The 12,972-nt window shown below is 43.7% G+C and overlaps 1 protein-coding gene across 6 annotated transcripts in view; it reads left to right on the plus strand.

Annotated features, from left to right (window-relative positions):
- The window catches only part of ERC1 (ELKS/RAB6-interacting/CAST family member 1), a 250,634-nt gene that overhangs the window by 215,769 nt on the left and 21,893 nt on the right, over nucleotides 1-12,972 (plus strand). For 4 of the 6 annotated variants that reach the window (XM_063395072.1, XM_063395071.1, XM_063395073.1 and 1 more), the window contains one exon: nucleotides 4,423-4,524. In XM_063395072.1, the coding sequence (XP_063251142.1) occupies nucleotides 4,423-4,524 (102 nt within the window). Of the gene's footprint in view, nucleotides 1-4,422; nucleotides 4,525-6,096; nucleotides 6,164-12,972 lie in introns of all 6 variants that reach the window. The other 2 variants (XM_063395075.1, XM_063395076.1) reach the window with 1 other exon arrangement.

The following is a 12,972-nucleotide window of genomic DNA, read 5'->3' on the forward strand; positions in this document are numbered from 1 at the left end:
GTTGGAAAATGATTCTTAGTGGTATCCATCAGGAAATAAGCTGCTTTTCTTCCATCTTTTGATTTTTGTCAATTCCAACGATACACGCACAGTTTAGTTCCTGTAATGGAATCACAATACTGATTTTGGCATTTTCTTGCCAAGATGTGTCACAAGCATGCACACTTAAATGAACAGCAGCTGCCCTGGGAGGTCAGGCTGAATTAAAGGAGAACACAAAAAATGTCCTTCCAGGTGAACTGATGCCATGGGCTTGTCATCGTCAGGACACTGCAGAGATTCTGCTGGGTTTAAATGTTCAAAGGGCTGTAATGGAGCTGAGCAACTAAACCATATTGGGCAAGTAGGAGGAATTTTGGAACTTGTCTCCCTCTTCTTCTGAAAAGCTGAACTTTGAAACTCTCAAATGATCTGATGAAGATTCCAAATAATAAGAATTGCAGCGTATTTTAGGTTGGTGTCTGGCCACCTGCTGAGAACATCCCTAATGAGAGCAGCTTGCTCAAGGCCCTGTCCAGCTGCATTTTCAGTATCCTCAAGGATGGAGATGCCACAGTCTCCTGGCAGCCTGCTCTGGCATTTGATGCACCTCATTATGAAAAGAGTTTTCCTGATCTCTAATCAGAATTTTCTGTGTTTCATTTTGCATCTGTCATCTCCTGTCCTGTCCCCTCCAATGGCTCCAAGTCCTCTATTTCCTCCTATCAAGTAATTTTAAAAAGCCTCCTCTTTTTCAGGCTAAAGCAGCCCAATTCCATCAGCCCCTTCTCAGTACCTGCTGCCAAGCATTAATAGTTGGTTGTTCTGCTTGAGTGTAAGTGACAGAAGCACAGAACCTCTCCAATTTGAGTTCAGAATTCTCCCTGAGGGGCTCTGTGCTTTTTAGTGCCCAGACCCAACTCAGAGGGAGGTGTGTGGCTTCCCTGAGGCCAGGGTAAGGGACATCCCCCAGAAACGTCCCAGGCTGGTACAGCCACTGATTGTTACCCTCTTAGGGTGTTCTGGGTGACCAGCAACGAAATCCCAGCAAACAGGATAAGGACAACGAGGAGGGCCCTCAGAGCTTTGGGAAAACTGGCCAAGGGATCTGGAGCACAAGCTGTGTTCTCCTCTGTGCTGCCAGTTGCAGGGAATGATGGAGCAAGAAGCAGGAAAGTCATGCAGATGAACACCTGGCTGCAGGACTGCTGTAAACAGCAGCATTTTGTGGGTTTTGGTCATGGGTCAGTTTATACAACACTGAGCTTGCTGGCAGCACATGGGGCCCACCTGTATCAGAAGGGAAAAGGGATCTTAGCCCAGGACTCAGCAGGACTCCTTGAGGGCTTTAAACTAGATCTGAAGTGGGACAGGCTCAACAGAGCCAAGGCGTGGGGCCAGCCTGCTGGGAGGCAGCTCAGGAGGGCCTGGGGGGCAGCAGGCTGTCCAGGAGGCAGCAGGCTGGCCAGGAGGCAGCAGGCTGGCCAGGAGGCAGCAGGCTGGCCAGGAGGCAGCAGGCTGTCCTGGCAGCCACGAGGGCCACTGGTGTCCTGGGGTGCACTGGGGACAGCACTGCCAGCAGGGTGGGGGCATCTGCCCCTCTGCTCTGCCCTGCTGAGGCACGCCCGGAGTGTCACACACCCGGAGTGTCACACGCCCGGAGTGTCACACACGTGGAGTGTCACACGCCTGGGGTGTCACACACATGGAGTGTCACACGCCCGGAGTGTCACACGCGTGGAGTGTCACACACGTGGAGTGTCACACACCCGGAGTGTCACACACCCGGAGTGTCACACACGTGGAGTGTCACACACCCGGAGTGTCACACACCCGGGGTGTCACACACCCGGAGTGTCACACATGTGGAGTGTCACACGCCTGGGGTGTCACACACGTGGAGTGTCACACGCCCGGAGTGTCACACACCTGCTCTGTCCAGTTCTGGGCTGCTCCAGACAAGAGGGACACAGCTCCTGGAGTGGGTCCAGCAGAGAGTGACAAAGACATGGAAGGACTGGAGTGTCCCTGTTATGAGGACAGGCTGAGGAGCTGGACCTGTTCACCTCGAGAAGACTGGGAGCACCTTACCAGTGCCTGGGTGTCTGCAGGGAGGCTGTCAGGGGATGCAGCAGGGTTTTGGTGGTGCCAGGCAGTGGGACAGGAGGCAGGGGGACAGGAGGCAGGGGGACAGGAGGCAGGGGGACAGGAGGCAGGGGGACAGGAGGCAGTGGGGCAGGAGGCAGTGGGGCAGGAGGCAGTGGGCAGACAGTGAAGCACAGAAGCCCCACGTGAGCATGAGGAAGAACTTCCTTTGTGTGCAGTGAGCCAGCCCTGAACAGAGTGTCCAGAGAGGTGTGGAGGGTCCCTCCCGGGGATGTTGCAGCAGCTCTGCAGGCAGGGCTGTGCCAGGGGCTCTGGGATGGCCCTGCTGGAGCAGAGACCCCTGTGCTCCCCTCCAGCCTCACCCAGCCTGGGATGCTCTGTGATGTTTGTACTCTTCTCCACCTGTACCAGCTAACGTGGTCTGGGGTTTTTTCCACATAGTACAAAACGTGCAGCCCCAATCTGAGAAGAGCTACGCTTTCTCTCAGGAAAGCTGATGTGCTGTACTAGTATTCTGCTAAACAGCTGGGTTTCAATAGATTTTCTCCACACACACACACTGAAAGACATGTAAGAAATTATTTATTATCAAAACAATAAATTTCCAAGGAAAAGGTTTAAAATCAATTGTTCTCATTGCAAAGAAACTGTTGAAGAGACAACCTTAAACATAATAAAATAATAAATATTAAGAAAGTGCCTTTACAATAAACTGGTTGTTTAAGGATTAATGTGGCATGTTTCAAGTAGTGATTTATGAATCATGAGTCAGACTTGGAATTCAGAACTTGCTTGACGAAGCAGAGCAAACAATATAAAAATTTTGCATGATTAAATTGCTTATTGCTTAAGCTCAATTTAGTATTAGCTTTTGTTGAATTATTCCAAAACAAAATCAAATCCAGATTCAAACTCTGGACATTCTCTCTCATGATCTGAATAGAGACAAGCAGAATCTGCATTCTCTAGCCTCGAGATGCTCATTAAACTTAGAGTTTCCAGTGAGAAACCATGGAGTTATGAAGGGATTGAATCAACAGCTGGCATTTCTGTGAGCTTTGAGCTTTCATTTAAGATATTTAATTTTAGTGCACGTCTGATGCTTTCATATGTCTAGCTGTAGATAATTTGCTCTGTTTCATATCTGACAGAGGTCAGGGTGGCCTTTTGATTTCCTGAGAACAGGAGGATTTCACAAAGCTCCAAGTGGGGCTCTTTGTGCCCTCTGAGCTGGGAGGAGCAGCCCCATCAGTCGGTTCTGGGGGTCTCCATGTGCGAGCTCCCCACGCCCTGGCACCCAGGCAGTGCCAAGGGAGGCAGCCCTTGCCCTGGCAGCCCCTCACCAGCTCCTGTGGCTGCCCACAGGGTGTCACTGCTGCCTGAGGGGCCTTTGGGGACTGGGACATTCTTTCAGGTGCATTTCTTTCCTTACTTGTGTTTGGAGGTGCTCAGGGACCTCATTTCGGGGTAGTCTGTTAGAAGGGCTTTATCCCATTCACACTCTCCTTTGCAGACACAGCCAGGTAATGTATTTTAATGGTCTTTGCAATTGCTTACCTAGAATGGTGTTGTTAAAGTCAGGTATTCCATTTACACAATTTATTTTCTATTGTGTGTTTTTAAAAAATCCTGTCTCCTCTGGAACTTGAAATTTCTTAAGAAGTTGAAGAAAAACAAAGAAACTTGTTTTGTACTTTACTAATTCTTTACTTGAGTGTGTCCAGGTTTTAATTTTATAAGCTTTTATTATGACACTTTTTCTTCCCCAATATCTATTTATTAACTTCTAAATTTCCTCACAGGATGACTTCTGTGTAATTCACATTTTTCTGACTACTCTCAGAATTTTTCTGTTCTTTGATTGAAAACTGATTTGCATATTGAAACTGCATGGACTTCTTAAGTAATAAGCTATTTTCAGCTTGTTTACTTTTTGTTTTTTTAAAACTGACTACTTTCTGAGGGCTTCATTGGGGATTTTTTTAAGTGACTTAGGGACACCTAACTCATGTTTTCATTGAATTATTCTCCAAGTTGATGTCTGAACCGTAATCTGTAAGAAAAAATTAATTTCTTGTGCAGCACAGGTTTTTGAAGGTGTAAGTCAGATGATCCACTTAATTGCAAATCTAATTTAGCCCTAAAGGGAAGGGGTTGGAATGCGTCTCCACACAATTGCCAGTTCTCCGTGGTGATACCAGCTGATGGCTGGGCATGTGTCTTGGTTTTTCCCATGTATGGATTTTGGCTGTGCAGTTGTGTAAATCCCTGTTCCCTTTAGCCCCTGTGGTAACATCAGAAGGCAGACTGAGATTCTTTTTCTTGCCTTTTTAATAGACTCAGAACCGTATGAAGCTGATGGCTGACAACTATGAGGATGACCACCTCAAATCCTCATCCCATTCCAACCAAACCAACCACAAGCCCTCCCCTGACCAGGTAATGCCTCTCTTTTTTGTTTCTAAGGTAATTTTTACTGTGGGGGCTGATGAGTTTGTGTCATAAGTAGTTTTCCCTGACATGCTTGCAGTACCTTGGAACAAGAGCAGCATTCCAGAGCGCAGTTATAAGGCAGAACTGGATGTTGCTGTTGTGTTGGCTTTGTGTAAAGCCCTGAGATGTGAATGAATGTTCCTGGTACCAAGCTCTGTTGTTAGGTGGGAGGAGAGGAGGAGGTACATTGATAAAGAACAAAACCTTTCCTCTCCCAAAGTGTGAGGCTCGAGTCCTGTGTGGCACATTCCATTTCAGTAGCTCAGGTTTGCTGGTTGGGTGTGTGCAGGAGCGTTTGTTGTCTCCAGCAGCAGGAATGGTGCTCCAGGATCAGCTGCTGATCCGTGGGCTGTGTACCAGCAGTTCCTCATTCCCCACGGGGGAAGCCCGGCCTCGGTGCCAGATGAGCACAGGCTGCTCCCTCACACACTCAATGGGCCGTGAGCTGCAGGAAAATCAATTTACCATCCCCAGAGCACTGGGGAGCCTCCTGTGGCATTCCCGGAGCACAGCCGTGTGCTGAGCACTGTTAGAGAGATTAACCATCCCTCGGGAGCACAGAAAATGCCAGCGTGATTGCACATCCCGTGTTGGAACCTCATCCACTGCAGTTTAATTAAAATATTAGCCATCGTTAATCACTGCCCCAACGGAGTGAAGGAATGCTTCTCTTTGCCTCTGACTCACATAGAAATTGGTGAAATCTGAAGGGAAGCATCTCACTTAGACCTGTAAGTGCCAGCCTAGTGATACACAGTAATAATGAGTAAGGTATGAGAGCAAAATGGCAGAAGCCAATTACTTATTCACCCTGCAAAAACAGATCTTGGAAAAATCTCCTTTCATGCCTGCATCAGAAAACAAGAAGTAGTGTATACAAAGAAATGAACAGAAAAATGCTCATTTTAGAGGGAACTTCCCTTTGCATCTAAATTTAATACCTTCCTCTGCTGTATGTTGACTGGCTTGAATTTTCTGCAGTGTTTTGGAAGATGTTGGTGTTTCACTCTCCTTTTCAGGAGACTGAAATTGTTAATACTGAAAATTAAATGGATTTCCTAATCTTAATTTGGTGCAAATGCTGGAATATCTGTTGTTTCTGCACTGAAGTCTACAGAGAGCTGAGGCCATTTCCAGCCTGTAACTTTAGTACATGTTTGCAAATGAATGCAGCGTAGCATTCACAGATGAACTGAAAAGATAACATGTGAAAACAAAGTAGAATTCAGACATGTTCAGGAATTCTTGCACAGACCCCGCGGGGAAGGGCAGTGGGGAAGAGGGGCTGTAGGAGGAGGCTCTGAGTGCACTTCTCTCTGCAAAGGGGCATTTTGAAAGCTGACACAGCCTCCAAGGGAGCAAAGCAAGCTGTAGCTCAGGGTAGCTCAGAGCACTGCGTAAGGAACTGAAGCTTTGTACTATGTTTGTACTCCATGTGTGCTGCAGTACTAACCAGCTCTTTGTTTCATTCCCACGCTGCCCTGGGCTTTCCTCCCACTGCCACCCGTGCCCCTCTAGGATGAGGAGGAGGGCATTTGGGCATAACCAGTCAGATGCTCTTAGCTCAGCCATTTTGTTCAGAACGGTGAGAACCAACCTCTGCTGCCCATGGAAAATTTCCAGCTCCAAAGCCCTCCCACCCCTCACTCTGTGCTGTGAAACCTTTGTGACACCTGTGCTCCCCCTGTGGCTCTGCATGAGGCTGTTCGTGTGTGTCTGTGTGCACTTTGTGATTTCCTCCTCCCAATCATCCTCTCATCCTTTCACCATCCTGTGGGGAGAGCTTCCCGGGGCATGCAATTGAGTTTCTGTGCAGGTACGAGGGAACAGGAAACATCTCTGGTATCATTTATCATTGACTTCATGGAGGAAATGTTTTCTGTTGGATCCTTTTTCAAAGCAGTTTGCACCGTAGCCAAACCTGTGTGTGCTTTTCCAGTGCTGGTTTGTAAGGAATGTGCTGGGAGATAACTGAATATCTGATATATTTCCTCCTGAAGATAGTGTTCCTCCTGAATATAATGTTCCTCCTGAATATAATGTTCCTCCTGAATATAATGTTCCTCCTGAATATAATGTTCCTCCTGAAGGCAGTGTTCCTCCTGAAGGTAGTGAATGTTTTAAGCATGTTCAGATGTGCTGCCCGGATTGCTGCCGTGCACACTGACATAACTGGTCACAGATATTTATCAACTCATAATACAGGATTCTCTGGATGGACTAAGAGTATGAATTGTCTATAAATGTGAAGGCAAAGAGGAATATCCCCTTAACCTTCCTCTCTGCCTTCCATCTCCCTCATTCTTTCAAAACAATGGGGGAGAAATTAGGAGCTGTTTCTCATTTAAAGTACTTTTTGTTTCTCTGTGTCCATGTCCACAATTTTTCTTTTCTGCTGTCAAATTGTCCCCACAACAATTCCCATTTCCAAAAGGGAGGACAGTACAGAGGACAGAGCCTTTCTCCTCACGCCTGTTCTTTAGCAAAAATCCTCTTACTGCCAGGAGTCAAATATTGATTATTACACTACAGTACACAGGATTCATTTATGCCTTGGAGTATCAGTTTTAAAGCAGAATACATTTCTCTGAAGTACTCAAAGTATTTTAAAGAACTGGTGACAGTGTCTTAAATATCTATATGAAACTTCTTCAATTATCCTTTTAAGAAAAAATATTTCACTTGAGTTTCTGTGCACTTTTTTCTAAGAACTTGATTTTTTTTCATATCAGTTATTTGAAAGAAAATTGAAAATTTTTGTGGAAATCTTGGACCCTTGCATTTCTGAAATTTATTGCTTTGTATTAGATTTGTAAAACATTTATGAGAGAATAAGGCACTCTCATCTCTTGCACTTGCTCAATTAACTGCAGACTTACAGTCTGTCTGACGCTATAGATCAAATCCCTCTTTTCAAGCCAACCATCTGAAAATTTTCATCCAACTGTGGCAGTGTCAAACTTGAATTTCATGCCTTGGGGTTTGAACTGAGAAAATCTCTTTAGTGGACAAATTGATAAAGTGCTTCATTAATTTCCACTCGCTGTTGATTTCACATTCCCTTTGAATCACTGCTCTTGCAATGGTTGTGTGCTCGTGTGTGTTGTTAAAAGTTTTTGGGATAATGCTTGTAAAGATCAGCTGAAGCACAGAAACTAAAGAGGGGAAATGAGGTAAGTAAATGAGGAAATGGAAGAGGATGCTCACTATGAAGGTAGGAGCAATTCTGATTTTCCTTCTGGAGCAAACAGGGAGTTTGTGTAGAAGACACTGGGAGAAAGATCTCCCTCTTTCCTCTCCCATGTGCCGATGCATTTAAGAATGCAACTAAGAGCATGGTTTTTCCTAGTTTTGTGAATTAACGGGTGGTTGACATTAAATACAGCTTATCTCTCCAGTTTGAGGCACTTTCCTCAGGAAAGCTGTTACAGAGTATCCCAGTCAAAATAATGAGTCAGCCAGCAGCCTTGCCTTCCACACATCTCATCCAGGAAACTTGTCAGGCTCGAGATTGTTGTGCATCCATCAGCAGGGAAAGTGGAGAGGGGATGGACACTCCCCAAGCCAGTTATTCCCAACAGAGTACATGTTTTTACTGTGATATTCCATGTTCATTTTTAAAAAAAGTCTTTATTCTCTTTGTAAAAGCTAAGATGATGTAAGTTACAGAGTCCCTAACCTCCCCGTGTTAAATTAAATTTATGTATTACAATGATAAAATGTAACTACTATCATAGGACTTGGCAATACATTTGTTTTTCAAAGTTCCTTCAGGTCTGTGGATGCAGTCACCTCCGGTCAAGACTGAAGATAAAATGGAGACCAAAAAAACTATGCACAATAGTTAACTACATTATTTTACTTTTATGGTTTAGGTCTTAAGGCTTTTCCCCTGCAGCATTCTGGAATTGACTGAATTTAATATTTAATTATGCCAAGTCTGTACATGCCAGCATTATCAGATAGAGCTTCCCTGAAATGGAGCCCTGTTCATAAACATGTGCACCCTCCCTGTAATTTTTGAGGATGGTAGTTTATGTTTCAGTGTACAGTTCAATGTAAATACCATCTTTCATCCTGAAATAGTCTTCCCTAGCATTTTTCACTAGGCTCGTTCCCTTGCTGTCTGAATGTCTCATGACTCCTTTTATTCCCCAGATGGAGCTCTATCCTCCTCTACATCCAAGTGAATTCCAGTGTGATTTCACATGAGGGTGCTCTTTGGTCTTTCTCAAATGCTAAAGTGCTCTGGCCAGTGGCTTAATTTTATCAGGAATAATGTGAATTTACACCTTAAGAGATCTAATACATGCAAAAGGATAGGTGTGTATGTGGGTGAATCTTCTTGTCAATCTGTGCCAGGTGTGTCCACGTGGGGGAAGGACAGGCAAAGCTTCCATACAGGAATTTCCCAAGCTGCACAATTCATCCAGTTGGCTTGTGAAGCACAGCTGTGCTCCCTAAAATGGGAGAAAGTGTGGGTGTGGTTCAGTAATCTGCTTCATCCACTCATTATTCATTAATTGAAATTATTATTATTATGCTTATTAGAGCAACAGCGGAATCGTCAAAGAGCTAGCGTGGAACTGGAGTGCATAAAAATGGGAATATTTCAAGATGATTAAAATATTGGCAATTCTATTACTGTAAAAATATTGTAAGATAAAAAGGCTCTTCTTTATGACATTTTTCTTTAATACTCGAGTTTGACAGGTTTTAACTCAGAAGCAGTAAGCGTTGTGAGATGAGCACTGAATGTAACAATTCAGATTTAAAATGTAACACTTCAGATTTCAGAGGTGATGTCTGTGGTGGAAAGAGGGAGTAAATCATTGCAGGAAAATATTTGGCTCAATGTAATCTTTACCAGAGCAGTCAAACCACATGAAGTTTTCCTTAGGATCACCACAACACTAGAAGTGTCTCTACTTTGGGAAGTTTGAGGAGAACACTAATTTTTTCCCCTACATTATTTGATGCTGATTTCTTTTAGTGACGTAAATAGTTTTTCTGGTGAGTTCCATGTTTAAATTACATAGGCATTCATTCACTACATAAATGTGATCTTCTCTCCACAAGACACATTTTGTACAGACCTGCTTGTCCTGCTGCCACACTTGTGAGGTTCTCTGGATTGTCACTCACTACACTGTGACCTCGTAAGCCTTTTGACTAGATTTATTTTCAATATGGTCTTTTTAATTGTTAGATCATGCAAAATGGTCAAAACCACCAGGCCTTCATGCCTGACTCATATTACATTGTAATTTACTGGACACAGTACTAGACCACGATTCAGAAGATAAATTCTTTCCTGGCATCATCTCCAACCACTCATCTGTTCTCTTTCTTCCTGTCTCAAATTCTCTAATTGTAAAATGAGTTGAAGTTTTTGTAAAAGTGCAAGTTCTACTTGGGAAAAGTGCTGTATAAGTGCTAGGTATTATTACTGTGCAATATTTGGAAATCGTCTTATTAAAGCGATACGATGGTGATTCAAATACCTCATTTTGAAATTATTCCCTATATTATGTTACATTTGTATTTGCCTCTATTACTACTACTTTTCTTTCCAGTATCATATTCCTTCCCAAGAAAAGGGAAAATAACCCATATTTTCGAGGAGCTGCCATTCCAGCACGCTGCACAAAGCTCTTTAGACCACTGTCTCTTGTTCTTCACTGTCATCTCTTGTCTTCTGAAGAGTCCCCCTTTTAGGATGGGCAACTTCTCAGTAAGAACCCTGTTGTGATGCTCTCTAATAAGATGATGTAACTCATTTAGCCTTAGGAGGGCTGGAGAAGAATGCTTTCCTTGAGACAAAGTCAGCTTCCACTCCTGCTCCTTTTCTTTGCTAGCTTTTTTTGAAAAAAAACCCTATTATTTTGCTGCTTAATAACTAATTTCTGTCAGAAGACTGTATTCTCTGTCCAAGAGTGTTATATCTATGAGCACAAAGGAGCTGATCCTGATACAGTGTTCATATTCTTTCTGATCCCAGAATGATAAAGCTAGGATTTCCAGATGGAATTTTGTAATCTGCAGCTCTGGGATGAATTAAACACTCACAACAGAGGTGTAACTGGACTGTATCACTGTCTTCCTATTATTCTTACAGATCAAAGAAGAACACAAGAAGATACTTAGAGTCTAAAACATTCAAAACAGATGGCTGGTTTCTTTTTGTAGAGATTTGTGCTTTTCAGCAAAACAATTGCAGAAAGGCCATTATTCATTTCTGCCAGATGAGATTATGCCAGGTCTGTGTCTTATTTTCTCTTTTGATTTGCAGCTGAACATGATCTTCTGCTAGTGGCTTGGTCTTTGTAGCAAGTAGGAGTTCTGAACTCCAACATTTCTGTTTCTGGCCACTTCAGGAGAGTTGTTCTTGCAGTTTGTATGAAGTCTGTACCCTCTCCCAGCAGTTCTGAGCTCTGGCACTCCTGGACTGGGCACTGAGAGGCAGAGGATGAGCAGCTGCAGCCAAGCCCTGGTAGCTGCCAGTTAGGAGGAAAGGAATGAGGGAGAGGGGACATGGGCAATGTTAGAAAAAGAATCAAGCCCCAACCTGCCCTCCAGTGTATCAGCTATGAAAATCAGCTCCAGAGAATGGCAACTAAAATAAAAACTGTAAGGGCATGTGGCCAATCTAGACACTGATTTTCCTGGCTGCTAAAGTTCATAAAGATGATGGACTTGTCAGGATTTACAGCTCCATCTCACAGCAGGCTCACAATGGGTTCCCCAACTACATCTGATTGTTAAAGTAACTTCCAGATAAGCACTACTATATATGAGTCTATACATATTTATACACTATATATATATATAACTACTATATATATGTATAAATGAGTGCATTTATTCATGGGATTTTGCATTTGAATGTAGAGCAAGCAACTCCAGAAAGGCTTCCTAAAGACAGATAAACCTTCACAAGGCTTTGCTTCAGAAATATCTTTCAGCAGGTAGAGAGCTGCAACAGCAGGATGAAGAGCCTGAGTTAGAGAAGGACAAGTCCAAGATTCGTACCACCTGCAGACAGGGAGGTTGTGGTTCTTCTGCACAGGAAAAGCAGTGGTTGTGCTCTCTGGGAGACTGCTTAGGAAATGCCCTCTGGTTTGCATTGGAGTGGAACAGAGAGCAGGGGGACAGCAGAGCACAGCCCTGGTCCGTCAGCATTGCCAGGGCTCTGTCCCAGTGCAGAACAGGTGTGAGACTGTTCACTTTTAATCTTTGTCATGGGAAGAAGCAAGAGACAAAATGCAGCACAGCAAGAAATGGGTGTACTTTCTTTTTCACTCTTGTGTAGACAACAAGTGCTGGAAAGCTTGAATGCATTAAAAATATAAGCAGGTTGTTCTTCTTCTCAAGCTGCTGTATTTCTGTAGAGAAGGAATTGGCATAAAATCTAACTGATTTTGTGAAATCAAAACTTGCCCAGTTACACTTACAAAAGTTTGATCAGGAGAATGCTGTTTAAATCCACAGTGTCATGTACAAGCTGCCAACAGTTGTTAAACTGGTTTTGCTTACTTGGGACTACTTTTTTTTTTTGATGATAATTGTCAGCATCATCAGTCTGACTACCCAGTTTCACAGCATTCTATAATTTAATGTATTATTGAAAAATTTAACCTGGTAACTGACACAACTTACAGGGGCGAAGTGTTCAAATGAAGGAGATTTTAATAATAAAGAGGTGTGAGGTGTGCACAGTGCAGAGTTTATTTAGGGGTAAGAGACTTAGTGAATGCCCTTGCTTTTGAAAGGGAGGGAGTGAGGAAACTGGTAAAATTCCAGCTGTGTGCAGGCAGCCCCTTCAGCTCTGCTCCTCTCACTCCTGAAAGTTCATTTTCCCTTGGTGCAGCCCCTCACACCAGGACTGCAGCTCTGCTCCCCAGCAGGCCCTGCTGCTCCTCAGGGCTTCCCTGCCCGCTCTGCTCCACAGCCCACAGCACTGCAAGTTGCCAGTGTCGTGGAAAGCACTTCTGGATTTGTTATGTATAAGAATATTTTAGAACTACTTGCTCTTTCTGAGTGCTTTAGGAACTCTACCGACCCACTGCAATTCTCTGCCTCACCTACGTGATGGGGAATGGATTTTATTTAACAGAGGGAGCTAATGACAAAACTCCTTTCCCTGGTTTGTTTTTTCTGTTACTTTTTTCTGGTCTGGAGTTTTCCCAAGGTGAAGAGGGTGAACTCTGGAAATCATTAATCCGTGGGATTTGTTCATGGTGTATAAAAATTTCAAAAATAATTTGCTATATAAAAATTATTTCCTAATTGATTCTGTCAGAAAGGAACTGAGTATGACAGCTCTGTCAAAATAGCCAGAATCTCTTTTAGATCCTCACGTATATTGTTCTGGTTTATGAGGAGAAAATTATG

The sequence above is a fragment of the Prinia subflava genome, chromosome 4 (genome assembly GCF_021018805.1).
Source record: "Prinia subflava isolate CZ2003 ecotype Zambia chromosome 4, Cam_Psub_1.2, whole genome shotgun sequence".
In the NCBI taxonomy this organism is placed as follows: Eukaryota; Metazoa; Chordata; class Aves; order Passeriformes; family Cisticolidae; genus Prinia; species Prinia subflava.